The sequence below is a fragment of the Gallinula chloropus genome (genome assembly GCF_964237585.1).
Source record: "Gallinula chloropus genome assembly, chromosome: 2".
Lineage (NCBI taxonomy): Eukaryota > Metazoa > Chordata > Aves > Gruiformes > Rallidae > Gallinula > Gallinula chloropus.
The window spans coordinates 6,614,787-6,637,151 of record NC_140086.1 but is presented as its reverse complement, the minus strand read 5'-3'; the positions used below and the strand labels follow the sequence as shown (position 1 = coordinate 6,637,151).

The window sequence follows — 22,365 nt, the reverse complement described above, 5'->3', positions numbered from 1 at the left end:
TGTTAGAGAAAACAAAAACAAATTCACATGTCACATCAAAGATAATAATAATAATTATAATAATAATAATTATAATTCATAAAAATAATCTGACCGACCGGCAGCATTTGTTGGCTTTAGAAGGCCTCCCATGAAAGAAACACAGCTGAAGACATCTGAGAGCTCTTGGCAGGCATGATGAATTCAAGTTTTAAAAACAAGTCTGGGGATACTCCCTGCATGCTACGGCCCTTTGACGTTGGCGGGTCTGGCAGCCAGGCTTGCATAGTAAGCACACTGAGCGGGGTCACACTGTCCATTGGCTCCTGGAGGTCCCTGTGGGCCTGTGAGACCAGGTACCCCAGCTTCACCTTGAGGGCCAGGTGGTCCTGGCATCCCATCTTTGGCATAGCCAGGCTCCCCTGGGAGGCCTAAAATAAAAACAAAACACCCTTGGTGAATGGCATTCCCAGGGTCCAGTACTCAGCAGTGCAACATCACAGGAGATGGCTTTGCTGCAAACCTGGATGCAAACATCAGCTTCCACAGATATGGGTCTGGCTGGCATGTACCTACAAGGATATGTCTAGCATATCCATCTGAATGCAATATTTCTACCACCTATGGCATGTTTTGGCTGCATAGTTGTGTTATGCTGTTCTTCTGTCACCAGGTTGTTGATGTTGTGCAGTTGCACCAGCCAACATATAGCCTTCAGAGAGGAAGTGAGGATGGGAAAGCTTGAGGCAAGAGCCATCTTTGGGAGATAACTGATTCATATGAAGCACAGTGAATCCATTGCTATTTTAAGGCAATGCAGGGCCAGTATGCCAAACGCAGCGCACGGAGCTATGAAGGCTTCCCATAGCTTCCTCCCCCAACAAAGCAGAGTGAAGGCAAAACTGATTAATGGCTCCTAATCTCAAATTAGAAACAAAATGTATTTGCTGCTTCTTTTTCAGCAGAGGTAAAGCACAAGCTGTATGCCTGAGGCACTTGTGTTGGATATGAACTTTTATAACATCTGAAGCTATCTGGATCTCTGGGTTAAGCTTGGTCACAAGACTCTGGCAAGGGCAGATGAGACACTTTACGTGCATCTAGTAATTGAAGCTTCACTTTGGATTTGTCCTAAAGATCAGTTAATATCCCTGTTACTGGGATAGATCATTATATCTGTCAATCAGGATGAAGAAACAAAGGTGGTCAGATATGATGCTAGAGATATATTTCTTCCCCTTGGACCACTTTCTGTGGAAATTTTGTGTGATGTATGTATGTTATTCTGGTTGTCTATTTAATATGGCAGACATTTTTGTCCTTGTGCTGGGAGGGGTGTTCTGAATCAACATACCTGGAATTCCTGGAGGACCTACTTCCCCTCGCTGGCCAACGCCAGTATCTCCTTTCTCACCCTTTGCTCCTCTTTCTCCTGCAGATAGAGAAAGAAAAATAACAAACTGATGAACACAATCCATAGAACTAAAGAATACTACCATAGATCTTCCAACCACACTGAAGCCAACATATTTGCTAAAAATAGTTCCTAATTGTGATCAATCATCTGAGATGAGATGTTAATGGAAATGAAGGTTCTCTCTACTCCAATTCTGGACAGAGGTGGCTCACACCAGCAATTGCTGGTCACATTCACAAACTCCAGTTCAAAAGACTGAGACTGTTTCTAACACATCCATTTTGAGGACCACTTAGATGATGCTAACAGAAGAGATGGACACAAAATGTGGTGGACACATCCCTTTATCAGACTTGCCAAACACATCAGTTTCACTCACCTTTGGGACCAACCGGCCCAGGTGGCCCTTCAGACCCAGCCTGTCCAGGCCGGCCAGGCTCTCCTGGAGGGCCAGTTCTTCCTGGGAGTCCTTCCTTCCCAGGGGGACCAGGAGGTCCTGGTCTGCCATGGGATGCTTTTACATGTGCAGGCTGTATCTGATCCAGGAGATAGGCTAACTTTGCTGTGAAGAGGAAGAAATGGGCTTGTTAGACTAGAAAGTCAATGCTCCAAGACATGGGGGGTCAGAAACAGTGGCCCAGTAAAGTCCCAAGTTTTGTCACAGATTAGTTTTTCAGGGACACTCATTTGCTGTCCCCATGCAATCTTTCACCATCCAGTCATGATGGTGCCTCCCTAAACATCTCTAAATAATGTAAATCTTATTCCTCAGTAGCTTTAAACTTCTCTTGAATTTCATACTTAATCCTAAACTCTTCTCTCATTCTCTGTTCCTTGCCCACCAAAGATCTGAAATGTCTTTTCCTTTAGCTGAGCAGTTGGTGGATGTTTGTCAAACTGGAATTATGGCTGCTCAGAAAAGAAGAGCCCATTTCCACTCTGCTACGCAGAGTGAGATGCTACATGGCTGCTGTGTAGAGAGACAGCTTACTTTTCTTGTTCAGGGCTGTTACACATGTGGAGTTAAAGCTAATGAATCCATCTCTGTAAAGTCAGAAACTGTAACTGAGGCAGTTCCTTGCATCAGCACATTCTCTAGTTTCCATGCAGGCACAATGCTTGCCACTTCCAGATTCAGACCCTGAGCAGCCTAGACAGCTCTTAAGACGTGCTCAGCATCAAAAAAATATCCTACAGAATGGAGGGAGAAGGGATTTCTATCTTTTCTTCACTGATCCAAAATCTGGAATGCTTTTGGATTGTCATGGAGTGTGAAGTCTGAGAGTGTGCAAATAAAATCCTTCAAATAAATCACTCCATTGCACCATGATCCTTAGCATGGAGGAAAATGTCCATAGGTATATGGCAGCTGCTCCAAGAGCTGTGTGAGAAGAAGCACTACAGCTCTGCACTTCACTGTAGACAGGGTCAATAATGGTCTGCAATTCATGTACTTTGAGAGAAGTAGTAGGCCCCATGCACTCCAACCCTTCTCCTCGTACTGATGGGTATTGACTGTCACAGCCAGCAACAGGTAACATATATCCTCCAGCTGGGACCCCAAAAGAAAGTTTATGACAGCCCACAGTCCTTCTGTGGGCTCCTACTCTGTTTACATTCTCCTCCAGGTTGGATGGGGCCCCGGGCAAACCTTGTGTAGATCCAGGTCTGGAGGTTGGTGTCCCTGCCTCTGGCAGGGGCGTTGGAGCTCTATGATCCTTGGGGTCCCTTCCAACCCATGTCATTCTATGATTCTATGATTCTAGGGCCTCACATCAATCTGCTTTAATTTATATCTTCTTTTATCCTATGAGTTCAGCCCAGGCATCTGCAGGAATGAATTTATAGCAAAGCTGGGCTGGTAGAAAAAAGCTATCGGGTGATTAGCAGAAGCAGTAGAGGGAGAACGCCCCTGGACTACTGCTGGAAACATCAGTTTTAGGCAACACAAGTAAAGCTTTCTAAGCACATTTTATTTTACATACTCATCTTTCCAGCCAGGCTTGTTGCAACATTGCTTTCCATAAGCAGGAGAGGTTCAGGTACCGGTTACATCACTACAGCTATGGAAATTACTTTTTGATCTCCTTGTCCAGATCACTGATGAATAAATTAAAGAGAACTAGCCCCAGTACTGAGCCCTGGGAAACACCACTTGTGACTGGACACCAACTGGCTTTAACTCCATTCACCACCACATTTTGGAATTGGCCATCTGATAGGCCATCCTCTAGGACAAGGTGTAATGGGTTTGAACTGAAAGAAGGTGGATTTAGATTTGATATATGAAAGAAATTCTATACTGTGAGGGTGGTGAGAAACTGACACAGGTTGCCCAGAGAAGCTGTGGATGCCTCCTCCCTGGCAGTGTTCAAGGCCAGGTTGGATGAGGTTTTGGGCAGCCTGGTCCAGTGGACGGTGTTGCTTCCCATGGCAGGGGGGTTGGAACTAGAGGATCTTTGAGGTCACTTCCAACCCAAACCACTCTATGATAACTATTCTGTGTATGTAGAGATACTTATTGCCTTCCCAGAGCTGATTACATACCATCTAGCTGCTTGGCTAACTCCTCTTGGATCAGCCTTCTCAAAGTCTCTAGAGATGGGGGTTCTCCCTAGAAAGTAATAACCACAGTAATAACAAGGCATCATAACCACAGCCAGGGGATATGCAAATGAGACCCTCCACCAAGGGTTTAGCGAGTTGCATTTTGTCACCCATTGCATACAGAGGCCTGCAGGGATTTCCTGAAAGAAGTATGTAAAGGCACTTAAAACATCCAAAATTCCCAATGTGCTGGCAGGCCATGGGCCAACCAGCATAAGCAGGGAGCCTGGTCAGAGGGCATGCTTGGTACACTGTCCCTGTCTCCTTCCTAGAGAAATTAAACCTAGAGATATCTTCTGCCCTGCAAGACACAGTGGAGAGCCTATGTCCTTCCTCAGCACTGCACATTTTTTTGCATACACAAGCATGTGTGTAGATAAGGTGGGTATCTAGACTTGCTATAAACACTCACATTTGATGCATCGCCTGCTCACAAGCCTTATCTGGGGGAACAGAAGTCAGCCAGGAGTTGGACTCGATGATCCTTATGGGGTCCCTTCCAACTCAGTATGATTCTATATGATACCCACTCTTCCAAAAAAGTAGAGGGTTCTCCCTGATTTCAGACTGTTGAAGGGACAGAGGGGATAGGACTGCCTGTCCTTGGTCCCCTACCCACCTCCCAAGCAATGGTACCCTTCATCCCTTCTCTCAGCTATTTTAGGCATCACAATGCTGTTGAATAGCTGTAACAGCTGTCAAAAGTCAAAGCTACATGAGAGACAAGTCTGGGTGATCCAACTGAAAAAATAATAAAAGCAGTTTTGGTAGACTGGTATGAAAATATGTTAGACTCTGACCATCCAAGACAATAAAAGTGGCTTTAGGGTAACCAGATTCTTGTCTTTGCATAAACTCAAAAGAAAAAAATTAACTGCATTAAAACCCCCCCAACATTTTGAACTAACAAGATTAAATGTTTTCCTTTGTAAATCAAAGTGAGATGTTTCACTTGAAATACACTATTATTTTTGGCTGAAATTAGTCTTCATATATAAAAAAGTAGATTTTATTAAATAGCTAAGAAACATTTCAATAACATTGCTGATAAGTATTGAGTCGGTCTATTTGCTTCCTTTTTCCTAACAAATTTTGCATGAGAAAAAGATGTGTTTGTTGGTGAGAAAAGAAACAATTTTGTCATTAAGTACTAACCATTTAAGATGGCTCTTAGTGAATATCCCAGTAAGTAAACATGATTAGCCAACATACTTTGAAGGCTTACAAATTATCTTTTCAAGTTTTAACCATAGTAGTTGCATTAAGTCTCTGTAATCATCACAGGATTTTATCAAATCTCTATGCTGTTTAGACATATAATAAAATGTTTTGTATAAAATTTACCCAGTTTTTAATATTAGAGATTATTTCTCTGTTTATTCCCCTCTGAAGTAATCTCAAATTCATTCTGAGGATGGGCATAGCAGCTTCACTAGTGTTGGTAGTTTTCCTCATTCTCGTATATACATTACCTTACAGATTGTTTCCCGTTAGAAAAAAAAAAAAAAAAAAGAAAGAGAATATTAAACAAAAATAGGATTTCATGAATTCTGATGAGCTGACTCCAGGATTTCCAGGAATACAGCAATGACCTTTCCACAGCTCAGCATTTTGTCTCTCATAACAACCAGCAGCAGAGGAAGGTGTAAGACCTCTATATGAAATGCTACGCATTAACACCCTTATAGAAAGAAGTTTTGTCAGACTCCAGATCCATGTCTGTAGTCACGTGACCTGATTTAGGCTTTCAGGGGTATAAGGTGTCAAGGACTGTCTACAGGTCTGCGTTGCTTAGCTCTCCTGAAGTTCAATTCAACACCCCCATGATGCTTTTAGAGATGCTATAGCACTCCTTTTTATGCATCAAGAGACAGGAGATAAGAACGCTGCCTCCCCATTCTAACAGACATTTGCTCCGGTTTCTATCAGCCTGGCTGGAATCTCAGGTATTTTCCTCATCACGCACCATGGCAGTAAAATTACTTTACAAAGCCTTTGTTCTGGTAATCTTACCCTTGGTCCTGGAAATCCTGGCTGTCCTGGGGGACCAGGAGGTCCAACTTGCCCAGTATCTCCTGGGGGTCCGTGGGGACCCATCAGTCCTGGATGGCCTTTATGACCAGGTATCCCAGGATCACCCGGAGGGCCCTTTTCTCCTCGAGGGCCTTTTTCGCCTTTGATGCCAGGCTCTCCCTAAGCAAAAAAGCCCCACATTACAACCACAAAATAAGAGGCAAACTTCTGATTTCCAAGCACAGCGAAACACAAACAGCTGAGCTGGCAACGTTACTGAATACAACATCTGGTGCACTACAAATGAGCCACAAATTATTACTGACGGAGAATGATTAAAGAGAGGGCTTGGGAGGGTGAGGAGCATGGCAGATCTCGACAGGCCACAATTCACTCCTGAATGACCCCTTCCTTGGCCCCTAACTCAAAACAGCTCACTTTATTTTAACATAATGAAATAGCTAATAATATTCCCCAACCTACCCTTTCTCCTTTGGAGCCAATTTCACCTGGTTTCCCTGGTGCACCCTGCAACAAAATAAGGGTGAACATGAAAGAGCTATCCATAATAACACTAAATAATAAAGTGCATGTCTTGGCAATGATTCTTGTGACCTGGGGAAAATTTATTTCTCTGTGTGTCCCACAGATTCCCAAGAGCTCCCTGTTTGCTCTCAAATATCAACAATTCAAGGAAAAAAAAATCAATTTGTTGCAACCCAGGTAGCATCCTTGATGTTTCTGTGTTGGTTTGTTTTGTTTTTTTTTCCAAGACACCAGCTCTCTTTTGAAACAACTGTGAATTTAATTTACCTCTTTCCCGGGAGGACCTTTCTCTCCTGGTTCCCCCTGAAAGATACAGAGAGTGAGTTTAGCACCACACTGCAAGGATTTGGAAGAAAGACCCTACCTAATAATCTTGAGTCTCACTTTCTGTTTAGATTACAAGTTATCTTGCTACACAGCATCAGGTTTGGATGAATGTTTCCTTATCCTGTTTCTATAGGTCATTCCTGGAAAGACATATCCTACTATTTATAAAGCATTTTTAGTAAAGCTGTGTACTATGTCAATGCTTGTAATAAAAGGAAGCAATTTCTACTGAACCAGCTGAGATCAGGACAGATGTTTCATTAAAAGTGTATTCCTGCTTTCAAGACATTTCATTTCTTTCCCCCCCCCCCAAATGTTTCACAAAGCTTTGTATGCTTAACTTGGGCTGGTTTAACTCCAGCAGTGGCAATATTATAGCCATAACAGTTTAAAGATGTAAGAGAGGTAGAATTTTCTGAGTAGAGGTACAATCATCTTGCGTTACACCAGCTGAGAGAATGGATGCAGAGCCAGTGATAAAGCAAGTTTGAGCCTGAAAGCTTGCTTGCATTTTAGAACTAGATCAAATAGCCTCAGTTTAAACAAGAACCCTATTAGGAATTTATTTCTATACTCTGCATTTATAATGTGATAATTAGGCAATGCAGTCTTTGCAATTTAGCTTTTTCAGTGGGAAAAAGAAAAGTCACTTCAGTCCTGAAGTGTGCTGATAAAGCAGAGCAAACATTAAAGTAGTAATTGCTAAAATTCTGCCCACTTCCCCATATCAGGCATAGACAGATTCATCTTTATAGTCCACTTACAATCCACACACATGATCATATCTATAATATGTGCATGCAGGTGGTATTTTTCCCATAACCTGGAAATACATATAACATCAACAGTGCTAATGTACATCCATGTGTGGCACGAGCAATGTAACTAATCACAGATGTGTGATCTCATCAGTTCCAAATTAGGCCGCATAAGCCTCACTCGAGTATTCCTTAGGGCCACTTCAGTTTTAAATGGCCATCACGTTTGCTGCTTTAAATTAATTTTCCAGAGAAATATTTCTTTCTCCTCTTCTCATCACAAAACTCCCTTTCCAGTCATCAAAAAAAAGAGAAAAAAGAAGAAAGGAATCATCCTGTGGAAAATTCAGCTCTGCTAGATTCGTATGAAAACCTTTCAAGTCTCATTTTAAGTCACAACCGAGCTACAAAGAAAGATATTTACTTGACAGTCATTTTTTCCATCCTTCCAATGGAATGTTACATATTTTACTCCCCTTGGAAGGGTTAAATGTATTAAACTTCAGGCCATGATATTTTCACATGTATAGGTATTATTTTAGATCACTTTGGGAGATGTATGAATGCTTTAATCGCAATATACCTCTGTTGCTGATAACAAAGAAATTTTCCTTGGAACAGCAATTATCAGAAATACCTCTATTATTATCAGCACTTAAAATTTCCCTATTTAGTCCTTCTGGGGTTCATGCAGAGACATAGTCTGAGTAACTTAAATACCCCGTACTCACCCTAAGGGGACTACAGAACCAGCTTGATTAATGCATACATTATGAGGGTTGACTGACAGGTACCAGCCCAGTAAAGGAAATTATGGATGTTTGTCCATAAGAAAAATGCTATTTTTTGCAGTCTAGTTTCCTTTGGAAGTAAAGGGCATGGCTTCTGCATCTCTCAGATCTCCTGCTTCTGTTGTGTTTCAAATTTATTTAAAGATAACTCTGCCCCATCTTCATCAGTCCAACGTTTAAAAGCATGTAATTAGTGGGTTTAATCCATCCCTGGACATACTTACAGGTGGTCCTCTGGGTCCTATGAAGCCAGGGAGTCCTGGACTGCCGTTTTCTCCTTTATTTCCTTTAGGACCCTTAGAAGAGAAATGAGACAGACACTATCAGCCCTTTCTCCAACCGCTCGTTTGCAGAGCATGCATTTAAAGATACGGTGGAGCAGGGGAGGTTTAGATTATATATTAGGAAAAAAATGATTCACCAAAAGGGTTATCAATCACTGGAATAGGCTGCCCAGAGAGGTGGTGGAGTCACCATCCCTGGAGGTATTTAAAAGACATGTAAATGTGGTGCTTGGGGACATGGTTTAGTGGTGGACTTGGCAGTGCTGGGTTAATGGTTGGAATTGATGAGCTTAAAAGTCTTTTCCAACAAAAATGATGCTATGATTCTACGAGCTGGGAAATTTCACTGCAGGACTCACAAAACTGACAAGGAAAGGAAGAACAAAGTCATTTAGAAAAGCAGATTGCAAACACCATGTTTGCATTATTAATAAGCTATGTGGGGTCCCTGTGAAAAGATTAAAAGGAGCTGACAATTATGGAAGTGACAGGAGGTATGTTCAGTGGCTATTCTGGTGCTGCACGGTTTATAAGGTGGTGTTGGAGAGTTGAAATGCTGTGATGTGCGACGACGGGGAAACAGTGCAGATGGTCATATACTGCTCAAATCTGAGAATACAATCAACAGACAGCTACTGAGTTGCTCTTCTGCCTTTAGTTTCAAGTTTAATTTAATAAATTTCTGCCTTTTACTTACCTCTTGTGACATCCTGCCAAAATACCCCTTCCTCTTACAGCTCAGAACAGCTTAAATGCCAGTTCATGACACAGAGCCATTTCATGTACACTTGCATTTTCTTTCTCAACTTTGTCCCCTACCCTCTAGTTCAGAACATATCTCTTTTTCTTTTTACAATAAAACTGGGCTTCATTTATACCCATACTGTGCAAAGTGAGCACCAAAGACCTCGACAGGAACAAAGCACATGGCTTTCAGGTGTGCAGTCAGCCCCAGAGATCTCAGGGGCATTGCTGGGTGCAGTCTTAAGCACGAGCACAGGGAAGCAGGGTGGGCACTGTCAAGCAGCAGATGCGAAAGGAGATGGCTCCTGGCAGGTTTTAGTTTGTGATTACAAGTCAGAAATTATGAAGGTGGAAAAGAAACCCTTATTGCCATCATAATCTTTCTTGCTTCTCCTTTTTTTTTTTTTTTCAAAACAGAAATAGAATATATTGGCTTGTCACACCACATTGTGAAGGAAATTAGTGCAGTTCCAGACAAGCTGAAAATAAATGGATTTGTGTACAGCGCAAGGAAATACTTCCCATAATAACCATTGTGAAAGGGAGAGGATTCATTTCAATGACAGAGAAAGATACTGATGACTGTCTGTTCTGCTGACCAATACTGTCTTATTTTTTCCTCTTTGTCATCCATCTGACTTTATCCTTTTTCAATCTCTTATGTTATTTTTGGACTGTAAATCCTCTGGAGCAGAGGCTGCTGTAGCTCTGTATTTGTGCAGGAAGCTGCCTGGTGAGCGCCTGGGTCACTAGCTGCCTGTCTAGGTAATGTAATGACACAACAGTCATTAAAAAATAACCCCCATCTGACACTCACAGGGCATCCAAAAGACACTGTGGCCTGGGGAAGACCCAGAAAGCCAAAAAGCTGTAACGGGAATTTGGAACAGAGGCGGGTGTGATGAGAGGAAATGAAGGTTGAAAAGGTAACAGCAGGGACCCACAGGGTAAGAAGCAATGGCAGTTGTCCCAGGAAGGTAAGAAGTTATGTCAAGGAGAAAAAAAAGCAGCAGTAGTAGTAGGCTACAGAAAGGCTGAGAGACTGCACCACTCCTATCCCACCTGTAGTCTGTGAGTTGTCACCTCCCCATGCAGAAAGGTGTTCTTCACTGAGACCACTTAGGAGACAACCCTGCAGCAAAGCAATAGGTGCTCAGGGCATAAGTCTGTGGTGAGGTTGAGGTTGCTTTATGACATTGCAAGGGCCACAAAGAATGCAGTCCTGATGTCATTTTTCAGATTACCCTCCTATGTGCCTTTTGTATCTGTATCTAATGGCCCAGCAAGCTGTAATGTCTGGGTGGACAAAGAAAGGGAAGAGCCCTGCATTGCAATAGATGCTACTGAACACAAAGGTACATTTGCATGGATTTGCTGAATCCTGTACAATTTTCAGTGGCAGAACAGAGGAAAAAACCCAAGAAAAACACTGTCCTCCTTACAGCTCTTCATTACCATGCTGTTCTTCCACACAGGATGGCCCCTGGGGGGTTTCATTCTGCTTCGTGATCTTGGTTTACTGCCCACTGCCTGCTCTTTCCCCAAGTGCCTGGGGAGGATTTTTCTGATGCTGCCATTCCTCAATGGCAGCCTGCCAACTCCCCGAGGCCCTCTCCTTCCTTGTGACAACTCTCTGCTGGCTGCACAGTCTCTGCGTGGCAAAATTAAATCTACTGGTGAAGATGAGGCATGCCAATCTTTTTTTTCCATACCAGGTAATCAATCATTTCCTTTTTCTGTAAACACTTAAGTTTTGCTGGGAATAATGATGACCTAGCTAGTAGCTCAATTCCAGGAATGTAGCCAAGCCTCCTTTGATGTCATGGCCAGCCAGTGATTTTCAGATCACTGACTTTCAGACATGGCAAGTTAAGGGATGGTAAGCAGCTGCACATAATCCACTCTATCTGTGCTTCATCAGACACCTCTCCTTGACAGAACTGCATGCTGCATGAGTTTCCCTTTGTGGTACTTACTGGGTTACCTGCTGGGCCAGGTTCTCCCACAGATCCAGGTGAACCATTCTTGCCCTACGTCAAAGGAAAAAGGTTAGTGAAGTAATGTGTACTACAATAAAAATATCCACCTACTACCTCACCAGTAGGGATTGCTCTTGCATTGTCCATCCTCTCTTAGCAGACTGCAGCATAAGGATCTCTTCCTTTCAATTAACCCCACAACTTCTGCCTCTCTGGTTGATGATCCTATCTCAGGGCAAAAATTGATAGATGTAGACCCAGATCTCCTAATCTGAAGAGGATCAAACCAGCATTCTTTCTCCTTCTCCATTTCTTCACTCTTATCCCCATCATATACATCATCCTCCTGCCACCTACTACGGCTGCTACAAGTCACCAGCGTTCAGACAAGCCCCTTTAGTCCATGTTTGAAGCCCCTTTACTCCATGTTAGGAGACCCTCTTGGCAAGTCATTGATCAATGCTAAAAGTGATGTGTACTAGCTGACATATCTCCCCCTCACCTTCCTCTGTTAGAGAACTTCTCCTCTCCAGTGACTGAGGCAGGTCCTGCAAATTACTGTCTACCATCCTCAGGGCTATCATCTGAATCAGGGTCAGAGGTCAGACATCTATTTTTTGATCATCTCAGGCTTCCCCTTTTTTGGGGAATGGAGAGATATACTTGTTCAAGAACCTCAAGACATTTGATACTTGCCTGACAACAGACCATCCAGGATGATCCAGATCACCCTTGAAAAGGACCAGTTCCTTACTGTTCCTTATCAAAGTACCTGCACTGACCATCTACACTGACTGAAGTTTGGTAAAATGAAATTTTGCACCCTGCTCCTCTCTCTTCCCAGCTCACCACACAGAGATGTTTTTCTCTGCATTGGGGTTCACTACAAAGATAAGCCCTTTTACTGGCAACATTCAAAATTATGCCTCCTGGTGTTTATTAGGGAAGAAACAAAGCAGAGGAAGAACAAGAGAATCTAATACTTTGCCCTCCAACACAGAAAATCCCAAGTATCTCTCCTCCAAAAAAAATATGGTCTGGAGTTATGAAAATCTCTGTCTCAAATGTTTTTATTCATTGCTAATGTTGTGCAGGGACATGACACATTAGTGAGTGATGCCAGCAGCACAGGAATAATGAGAGAAATGACAAGGTAGACAGGGGAGTTCTCTATATGTCTTAGACCTCTACCCTCCCAGCTCAGAGGGACCTGCCACTCCAGCTCCTGGCATTGCTGGCTGGATCAGCATTTTGCCCAGATTATAAAACATGTCGAATCTGTTTCACTAGCAGGTCTTCTGAAAAGGAAAGGAAATTAGTCATTGCAACATATTAAAGGTGTGCATAGGTTCAGCAACAGAGACCTGGATTCAAATTTGGAAAGGGTTGATTTTTAAGAGAGAACTGAAAACCCCATGAAATTAATAAAAGTAATTTCTCAGCCATCCCAAAGGACACTTTCTGAAATGTCAACTAAATTGCCATTTCTCCACTGAAGTTGTAATAAAACTCTACAGGTACTCAATTTAACAAACCTATTCCTAAAATTATGGGAGTTGTTTTTTTCTTTTTTTTTTTTTTTTTTTTTTAGGAAAAAATACAGACTGCATGACAAAAATGAGTAATATCATAACTGGAGCCCACATATCTCCAAAAAAAGAAGGGCAACCAGGCTTTAGAAAGGCAACCAGGCTGGTGAAGGGTCTGGAGAGCAAGCCCTATGAGGAGAGGCTGAGGGAACTGGGGTTGTTTAGCCTGGAGAAGAAAAGACTGAGTGGGGGCCTTATCACTGCCTACAATTACATGAAAGGAGATTGTAGAGAGGTAGGTGTTGATCTCTTCACCCAAGCAACAGGTGATAGGACGATGGGGAATAGGCTCAAGCTGCGCCAGGGCAGGGTCAGATTAGACATTAGGAAAAAAATCTTCACTGAAAGGGTTGTTGGGCATTGGAACAGGCTGCCCAGGGAAGGGGTTGAGTCACCCACCCTGGATGTGTTTAAAAGATGGGTAGATGAGGTGCTTAGGGATATGATTTAGACAGGTGCAGTTGGACTTGCTGATCTCAAAGGTCTTTTCCAACCTAGTGATTCTGTGAAAACTCAGCACCTGCAACTAGTCTCTACCTTTGAAAACTGAGGCCATATGAGAAACAAGTGAGATGCCTGAGGCAGGACTGGAATATGAGCCCTTCTGACACCGCAGCCCTGGCAGAATCTGTTAAGCTATTCTTCCCACCAAGTCAGCAACCATCCCTCGTTGGACTATTATAAACCTTCATCAATTTCTAGCAATGTCATTCTGATGTCTCGTTCTCAAAGTAGGCAAAGTGAATTCACCTGAACCTTCATTAAGAATCATCTTCCAAAACAGAGTTCTGAAGTGCAGGACCCACTGAACACAATGTACCTTCAGAAATGATTTGTCAGGAGAGAAAACTCACCGGCTGCCCTCTCAGTCCTCGAGGTCCCTGTGGTCCTATGGGACCAGTATCACCCTGAAATGGAGAAAAGTATTCTGGGGAATGACAAAGATCTGACATGAAGGCAAGCAAACAAGTATTTAAAAATGTTCCCACTATATCACATTGTTCCTATATTAGAGGGAAACAACATTTTCAGTTATGTATGAGGAAGACCAGCCTCTTGAATTGTAAACATCTGCCACTCAATGCAGTCTGATTAAGACAGAAAACATAATTATCAGCTTATCTTAAAGCTGGATTTCTCAGGGACAAAGATTCTCTAATGTTAATCAAAAACTGACTACTTTGTTCTTTGTTCTCTCCTGAGGGAGGCTTAAGACCTGTTTCTGTCTTCTCTGAAGGGTTCCCTAAGGCCTATCTTCCATTTTACTTTTTAGGGTACCATTTACAGCACAACAATTTTCCAGTGATACGAGGGGGTGCAAATGAGAAACCACTTCCCCAAGTCCCATGGCAATGGCACATCAGCCATGTGGTACACTGCTGAGCAGCTGCTGCAGGATCCCACGTCAGCGGTACTCTCCCAGGACTTTGTTATGTGGCTGCATTTGACACTAATAATGTCAGAGGATCTGTTTGTACCATCTCTCCTTCCTCTGAGCAGCGGCATCTTATTCCATAGGTATTTCACAGAATTCAGTGGAGCTATGCACTCAGTAAGGTACAGCTTTGGCAGAGGAAGCGTGACAAAACCTGGCCCAGTGGGACCTTCAGAATGAAGCACTGCTTGGAGAGGGGTGGCAGAAAGCAGGTCCGTGGCTGTGCAGCACAGCCTGGGATTTAAACAGCGCAGCTTTCTCTGCTCTGCTTTTCCAAAGATACAGCTGACATTTAAGTGTCAGCAGCTGAGCAGTGACAAAGGCCCTCAAATTCTTTGTAACCCTAATGATCTTTGCACAAATCACTCCCTGTGCACTGCTGCAGTAATTCACCCTTCATTGCAGTTTCTGCAGCTGTTTTGTGGTCAGGGTCACTGTGAATGAAAATCTTCATTTGTCAGGGAGCAGGAGATTAGTTTCTGCTTAAAATAGTACACTTACATCCTTCCCCGGTGGCCCCTCACGCCCAGCAGGACCTGTCGCACCTGGCTCCCCCTGCAAGTCAGCAAAAAGGGAGAAAAGCTCTCAGCTCAAGGTCAAAGGCAGACCAGTAACACCACTATAAGCGGTGTGGAGTTTCTGCAATACTGGACTGAACTCAGTGACAACTTTTAACGCCAACAAGAGCCTCGTACATCATACATGACACATAGCTTACAAAATTAACTCAGAAGCATCTTCTGTAAGTGATGCACCAGGCAGTGCACTGGTTTCCTGCAGAATATTTGCCTTACCTAGTGCAGTCAGTGAAAACCACCAATATATTCTTGATACAGAAACTACCATAATGAAGAAGAGGTGAGGAACTCCCGCACTGGATTTTTCATCTAAGCTCCTAAGAGCAGAACATTTTATATCCCTGTAAAAAGCCAGAGTCTGGCACAAGGACATTCAGTCTTGTATTCCAGTTTCTGCATTCAGGAGCTCTTTGTACTGTATCGCTCAGAACTGAGAGGAGACCAACTTTTCATACAGGATTTGAGTTTTGGGGTTTACAATCCAGAGGCAACTAAGGCTGGACACATTTTAATTCTCATTTCTGTAAGTATTGTCCCTCAACTTTGCACTTGTTAGGCATTTTTGGAAGAGAGCTGACACTTGTCCAACAAGTGTAATAGGGTTCCTCGCCTTGTACATCAGCATTTGAACTAAAGGGATGTAGTATGGAGACATCCATGAAAGTTTCTCACAAAGGTCTGTCTCAAAGGTAGCATCAGAGGACTCAGCTGTACCAGCTGCCTGACCTTACCAGGAAACAGAACTTCAGCAGAGGGAATGAAGGCAGCTGGTATGATTTTATGCTATGGATTTGTCCCATGGAGTTGTGTTTGAAAACAGACATGTTAAACACAGACCTGTCATCATTTTTACCTATTGCCTCAGAAAAGTCAACAATTCACACAGCCTTTCTCCACAGGATCATCATACATATCATATGTGTTACTTACCCGGGGACCTGGGGGACCTGTGTCTCCTCTCTGTCCTTTGAAACCCTACAAAAGAGAATGAAGGTAACTATCACCCATTACTCTGGGGCGTGAAACACTAAGAAAATTCTAGCTTGCATGTGCACTTAATAACATTTTCATTTTGGCCTAAGATTACTGGGTTATGGTCGCTATTGAGCTGCCATGTTCCAGGGCATGATTAGGAAGGGCCACGTCACAGGGAGAGAAAAGCTCTTTCCATAGGTCCTTACGCTGCAAGATCAAGACTGTATTCCTGATATGACCAGCCCATAGATCCTTTAGCCCCAATTTTAATAGTTTCCATCCTTTCAGAGGACGTGTAACACAACACAAGGGCTACAGCTGTGACCATGCCTTCTGCTAGAAGAGGTATCATAAGGCTATATTTATGTGCTTTAACTTCAGACACCTACTCTTCTTCAAGTATGAAGGATTTGGAAATGTCTGTATTTGATTTTTGTTGTTGATTTATTTGTTTAGTCGTAATGCCATGACTATTCTTAGCCAGGCCAGCTCTTTGGTTATGTATTTGCACCAGTAAAGGCCTTCATCTGCCCCCCAGAAAATCTTTCTGGCTACAGTACGGAAGAGTGATTGGATTGAACACTTCAGAGGAGCACCTACCGGTAAGCCTCTGGCACCCTCCTGGCCTGGAAGCCCTGGTTCTCCAGGCTTTCCCTATAGGAAACAATCATGTTTGTGTTAGTGAAAGGCTCATGTGTTGGAACCATCCTATTCTTCTTCCTTGGATGTAACAGCACTGAGAGCTGTGATTGCCCAGGGTTTGTCCTGCAATGTTGGAGTCTGAGGATGCAAGGACAGTAGTGACAGATATTCTCATACATACCCTTGCCTACACTGACACGAACATAGCCTTTGAGGTTTAAAGGCAGCTTAAACCTTTGGACTGGTGCACCTTAAGTGTTTTAATGTCAAAGGGATAATGCTCAGAGCTGCACCAATACCTAGTAAGCACATACAAAATCAGCATCAGCACATAGAAACCAGGTATTCTGATGCAAGAACACAACTGTCCACAACTGCTGTGACACGCACTGCTCCACATACCAGTTGTCCTAAAGACTGGGGACTTGGCATTTCAAAGAACCACCAAGTCCCGTTTCACAAGTACAGAAAGAAGCTGGTAATGCCAGGCAACTAGAAGCACATTCTTCATATAAAAAGCACAGTTGCAAGGAATAACATTTAGTACCCAATTTATTAATGTTTCCTTTTAGCTGACAACTTCACAGTTCAGCTTTTTTCCCTCAATGAGCGCAAATATAGACTAAGTAGAGAGAATCAAATACAACTCTAATCCTGGACAACAGAACTGTCACAGAGCAATCCAGAAAAGCCTTTTTTAAAGACACCTCTTTTAAACTTTTTATGCCCTATAATCTTCTACCTAAACCATGGATCACTAGGCTTAATGTTACAAGACAACCTTCTTTCTCTGCAATATTTACGGTAGCTGTAAAAGAGGAATCACTAAGTTTTAGTGTATTTATGGTAGCTGTAAATGTAAAAGAACCCAGTTTCTTTTCAAGATTGCTAGAGTGTGACTCTCATAAATTGCTCAAGACAATATAGTCCTTCTGGTGTTAAAAAAGACGTGCAAACAGGCTTCCTGCCCCCCTTAAGGAGTCCACAGATAGGCAGGTCCAAAAGCAATAACTGGATGTAGGCTCTCATTGCCTGAGTGAAACAGTTTTAAATCACATTACCGGTTCCCCAAGGGATCCTGGCTTGCCATCTTTGCCATCATTCCCAGCAATGCCCTGTAAACGACATGCAAAACAAGGTGTAAGGAAGGAGTCAATAGGAAAGATTGGTGTGGGTTTTGTCAGTGTGAGCTTCACAGTGACAAATCTGCTTCACCATGGCATACTTAGGTTTGCCTAAGCCTCCAAAAACCTACTATTCCTTTAGCTGGGCCATAAACATCTCCTTGCCATATCACTGTAGCAGCACAAACTGTTTCCCTTTACAGTATAGAAAGTCTAAGGGATTTCCTCCTTTTCTGCAAGGCGAGCACTCCAATAATTTTGGGATCTAAAATGAGCTGTTATAAATAATTATAATGATATTATCTTCATTCAGCTAGGCTACTTCACACTAGAAATAACTCTGGTCCTGTTCCTATGACAGATTAAAAAAAAACCCCAAAATGTTGTACTAATGCGTTTTCCAGAAGAAAAGAATCTATCCTCAAGATGCACTTGAAGTTGAGTCAGTGCAAAGGAATAATCTCAGCTGTGGATGCAGATAAAAATGATACTGCAGTCTATGAGTTTTTTGTGTCCTTACACTGGAGCTATTAGTTGATTTTTGTGGTCTTTATAAGAGTAGTTTTTCAATCAGGAGGCAAGTAAGGAACAGACCTGATTCACATTGGTAATTAACACTTAGCTTTAAAGTGATCAAATACAGTATTCGCACTGTCCTGCCTCAAGGACTCAGCATCAACATGACAGTCACCACTAAAGATCATGCATGGCTTTAAGAGCACCTCAAAAATGTCACCTCTTTCTTTTATACATCTCTGTGTTTATGAACAGTTTAATGTATTGAATTAGAAGGAGCTGAATTGTACTCACTGGAAGTCCGGGCAACCCTGGTGGGCCCTGTGGACCTGGAGGGCCATCTTTACCCTTGAAAGAGAGCAGAAACACTGTGGGTCAGACAAGGTTCTCAGATGCTTCTATCAGATGAAGATTTATCAAATGTAGAGTTTGACAAAGGACAAGTATAAGTTGTTCTTGTAGCCCATGTCACACAGTGTATGAGATTTCCTTGAATTCCTTCTACTTTAAACTGAAGATCTTTCTTTCCAGATAAAACATTCAACATTAGTTACAAGTTGTTATGGATGGAGAAACCAGTGAAATCACTGGTATTTTTTTTTTCAGAAGTTTATTTGTATTTAGCATTTAGTCCTTAACTTTCTGAATGAGGTGTCCAGCCAGAAAGCAGCATGTCAGCATTACAACTATCAAATGTTTGGGAAGTTTATGAAGTTTAAGAAGAACTTATGAGAAGTGCCTTCCTGACGGTCCCAAGAAATCCACTTACTCTACAGGACTGGACAATAGCATCTTCACAGTGTCTCAACTTTGACCATCCATTTGAAAGGGAATTTCAGCCAGCCTGACCATGTATAGTCTCTGTCTTCTCTTCTGAGAACTCACTGATTTCACAGCAGCCATCAGAAGGACCATTGCTGTTTACTTATGATGAAGGTCAAGTTGAAATGGATCTGTCTTAAACTGTTGCAGCTCAACAGCATGCATTACTCAGAGAAGGTTAATTTTCTTCCATTTCAACCTGAAGTTAGCATCAATTAGATTATCTGTCTCTTGCAGGGTTTTCTGGTGCAGTACTATAACATAGCATCAGAACACCCTTCAAATGAAACAGCAGTAGCAAAATTCTTGATGGACTTCTCAAAGGTTACATTTGTAGTACTACTTTCAGCGGTGCCAGGAAAAGGGTTCAGGTCGTGGCATTTGGGCAGTCTGTGCTGTGACATTCTTCAACAGGTTGCTGATTTCATTTTGACAATCCCCAGGTGTTAGCCTGGTTAGGAAGCATCCTAACCGATTTAGTCATCCTGTTCTGGAGGCCAGGTGATGTTAGTCCCAAGGACAGACAGACAAGAGGTACAAAAACCTAATCTGGAGTTTTGTTTCATGAGTAAACAAAACAGCAAGAACAGAGTAATTTGTTGCTATTTGCAGAGGTCCTACTTGCAGATGTAGACTTGATTCAGGCTGAACAGTTTGGAGAGCTTTCAAAGGACACTACATGGATTCCAGCTAGGCTTTACCTCACAGAGCTAAATATAGGTGAACCTGGTGGTGAAACACACAGCATAGAGCTTACTATATCTCCTGGGTTTCCTGCTGGTCCTATTGGTCCTGGTGCCCCATCTGGTCCCTACAAAGTAAAGCAGAAACAACTGCAATGAGTGATTAACACATGTTGTAGATTTGTCAACACACTCCCAGCCACAGCTGGCAACACTGAAGTTTTCTTCAGTCACTCAGTTCAGTATTCATTTCATCATTTCTTCATTCATCACAGAAAAGCAGTGCCAACCTCTGCATTCAATCAATCTGCAAAGCCAGAAATAGTCAGATATTTGAGTTTGTTTCTGGTACTTCCTTCTGAAAATAGGGGACAAATAGGAAAAAGCCAATCTCGTGGCAAAAATAACTCCAAAGAAAAGAAATTATAGCATCAGTCTAAAGCAAACTGTGTGGCAGGCAAACTCCTGGAGCCATCAGCGAATGCAGACAGGGGAAAAAAACAGGAAAAGTTGGAGAAAATAATATAATCTAGAAGGACATCACATTTTGCTCTGATTTGACAAGCTCATTTTTACTTTGCACATTTCTTTTGGCTGGTAGTCTATTCAGAGGGTCTCAGGACAATTTTCAGAGTTTTAATCCTACTGGAATAACCCTATAGCTGTGGCAGTATGAGGCAGACACATTTTCTGTATCTGTAATATTAGCTTCTCCTAAAATTATGCTCATGGGAATGTAAATGACCCACAAAACAGGCCTATGTGTTATCCCAGTGGCAAAGCATTCAGCATTCTTTAGGCACTGCTACCATCTGAAAACAGAATTTTAATCTAATCCTCTTTTCTGGTACATCCTGTCATTTAGTCAGTGCAATGTAAATTCAGCTTTGAAGAGACTGTGCTGATCCCCAGAACAGACAAAGGCTGCACACCCTCAGCATGGCTGAGCCAAACTGCACCGTAAGCAGCAATATGAGTGGTGATTACTGTGGGCAAAGAAAGGCAGTTTGGAAAGAAAAGTCCTTCGCTCAGGAAAAGTCCCAACTCTTAGAGGGCACAAGCAGTGATACCACAAGCAGGAGAGCCAATTTATTTCAGCCCTGCTTCTGCACTGTCACCCCTTTTTAAAGATGAAGAAGCATAATTGTGATGGAGAGGGACACACATAAAAGACCTTTTCATTCAGAAGTAACCCACAGGACATGAAAACTGGAGAAAGTCCAGTCTCATTTTACTGTGTAAAACTGAGAACTAAAATACTCTTAGAGCTGCTGGTTCTAGACTGACAACCTGTTCCACATATATGAAAACACCTCTACACATACTACTAAGCGGTCTCTGTGGAAGGGTTTTCATGATCATCACTTTGTATAAAGAGAACAAGTGAAGCCTAACATCAATTTACAGAGTGAGTTGAAGCAATCAGTGAAAAGTGGCCAACGTATTAAATAGCAATTATCATGAGTGGGGAACTCTATGACCCTCAGGGGACCATTAGGAACCTGCTGGAAAATGCAAATGCAATGCACAGACAGGTGGGAACAGTCCTTTCTTCCATATGGAGCTTGCCATAACCTTTATTAGTAAGGAAAAGACAGGATCATCTTTGCAACAGAAGAACTTACAGGTGGACCAGGGTTTCCAGGAGCCCCTGAGAAGCCAGGCATTCCAGGGTGACCCTACAGAATGAAATGAGAGACTCTCTTTAGGTGTTATTCTCATCTCTAGTTGTATAAAAGTTAACTGGTGGTTGAACATTGTAGGGTAAGAGCAAAAAGAGCCGTTTATAAGGAAATAAAGAACCACAATTCTTTAAAGGAAAACCTTGTTGTTCAAAGCATGCACTTGAGAAATAAACATAGATTTTAAGGAGTACTTCCAATGTGTACATTAGTCTCTACTAACAGGAGATGAGAACAGATATTGTGGAATTGTACAAGGTAGGAGATATTGCAGGAAAACCTGCTTAAAATATCCTACAAATCCAATTGTGAAGGTGCTGATTTTCACCTTAAATTATTGACTCATCCCTTGGCAAAATTAATGATGAAAGTTTGCTCTCATTTAGACCATTCTCCTCTTTCTTGTGGCATCTCAGTCCCTCTTAAGAGAGGTCATCCTTACTTCCATCTTCTAGGACAAACACTGTCCTTTTCAGCCCAAAGATGCTTGACCTCTTGGATCTTACTTAGGCATTATTTGGGGAAATGACTAAAGGTTGGATAATGTCAAGGACTGTATGCATCCACCAATCTAGAGGTAAGGAAACATCATACAGGAAGATTTTTATTTGAAATAGGGATGGAAGCCTGTGGAAGACTGCTACAATTCCACTCTTCAGCATAGACCATTTGAGGTTTATCAGTGATGAAGGGCACTCATCTTCCTCCTCTGCCTCTGAGAAGGGTATTCCCCTACTGACATCATAGGAGTTATTGATGAAAGAACAATCACAATGATGACACTGTTGGAAACCACACTCTTTTTTTACCTGTTCACCTTTTTCTCCTGTATCCCCAGTCATACCACGGTCTCCTTTAGCACCCTAATAATGAA

At 42.4% G+C, this 22,365-nt stretch overlaps 1 protein-coding gene across 1 annotated transcript in view; it reads right to left on the bottom strand.

Moving 5' to 3' along the window:
* Nucleotides 1-222: 222 nt before the first annotated feature.
* Nucleotides 223-22,365, bottom strand: part of COL22A1 (collagen type XXII alpha 1 chain) — a gene marked incomplete at both ends in the record, with an annotated part of 207,127 nt that continues 184,984 nt past the window's right edge. The window contains 18 exons of the mRNA XM_084280247.1: nt 223-410; nt 1,334-1,411; nt 1,776-1,958; nt 3,944-4,010; nt 6,017-6,196; nt 6,500-6,544; nt 6,830-6,865; nt 8,663-8,734; nt 11,443-11,496; nt 13,889-13,942; nt 14,971-15,024; nt 15,978-16,022; nt 16,623-16,676; nt 17,726-17,779; nt 18,599-18,652; nt 19,884-19,937; nt 21,435-21,488; nt 22,301-22,354. Of these exons, the coding sequence (XP_084136373.1) occupies nt 223-410; nt 1,334-1,411; nt 1,776-1,958; nt 3,944-4,010; nt 6,017-6,196; nt 6,500-6,544; nt 6,830-6,865; nt 8,663-8,734; nt 11,443-11,496; nt 13,889-13,942; nt 14,971-15,024; nt 15,978-16,022; nt 16,623-16,676; nt 17,726-17,779; nt 18,599-18,652; nt 19,884-19,937; nt 21,435-21,488; nt 22,301-22,354 (1,380 nt within the window). The remainder of the gene's footprint in view (nt 411-1,333; nt 1,412-1,775; nt 1,959-3,943; nt 4,011-6,016; nt 6,197-6,499; nt 6,545-6,829; nt 6,866-8,662; nt 8,735-11,442; nt 11,497-13,888; nt 13,943-14,970; nt 15,025-15,977; nt 16,023-16,622; nt 16,677-17,725; nt 17,780-18,598; nt 18,653-19,883; nt 19,938-21,434; nt 21,489-22,300; nt 22,355-22,365) is intronic.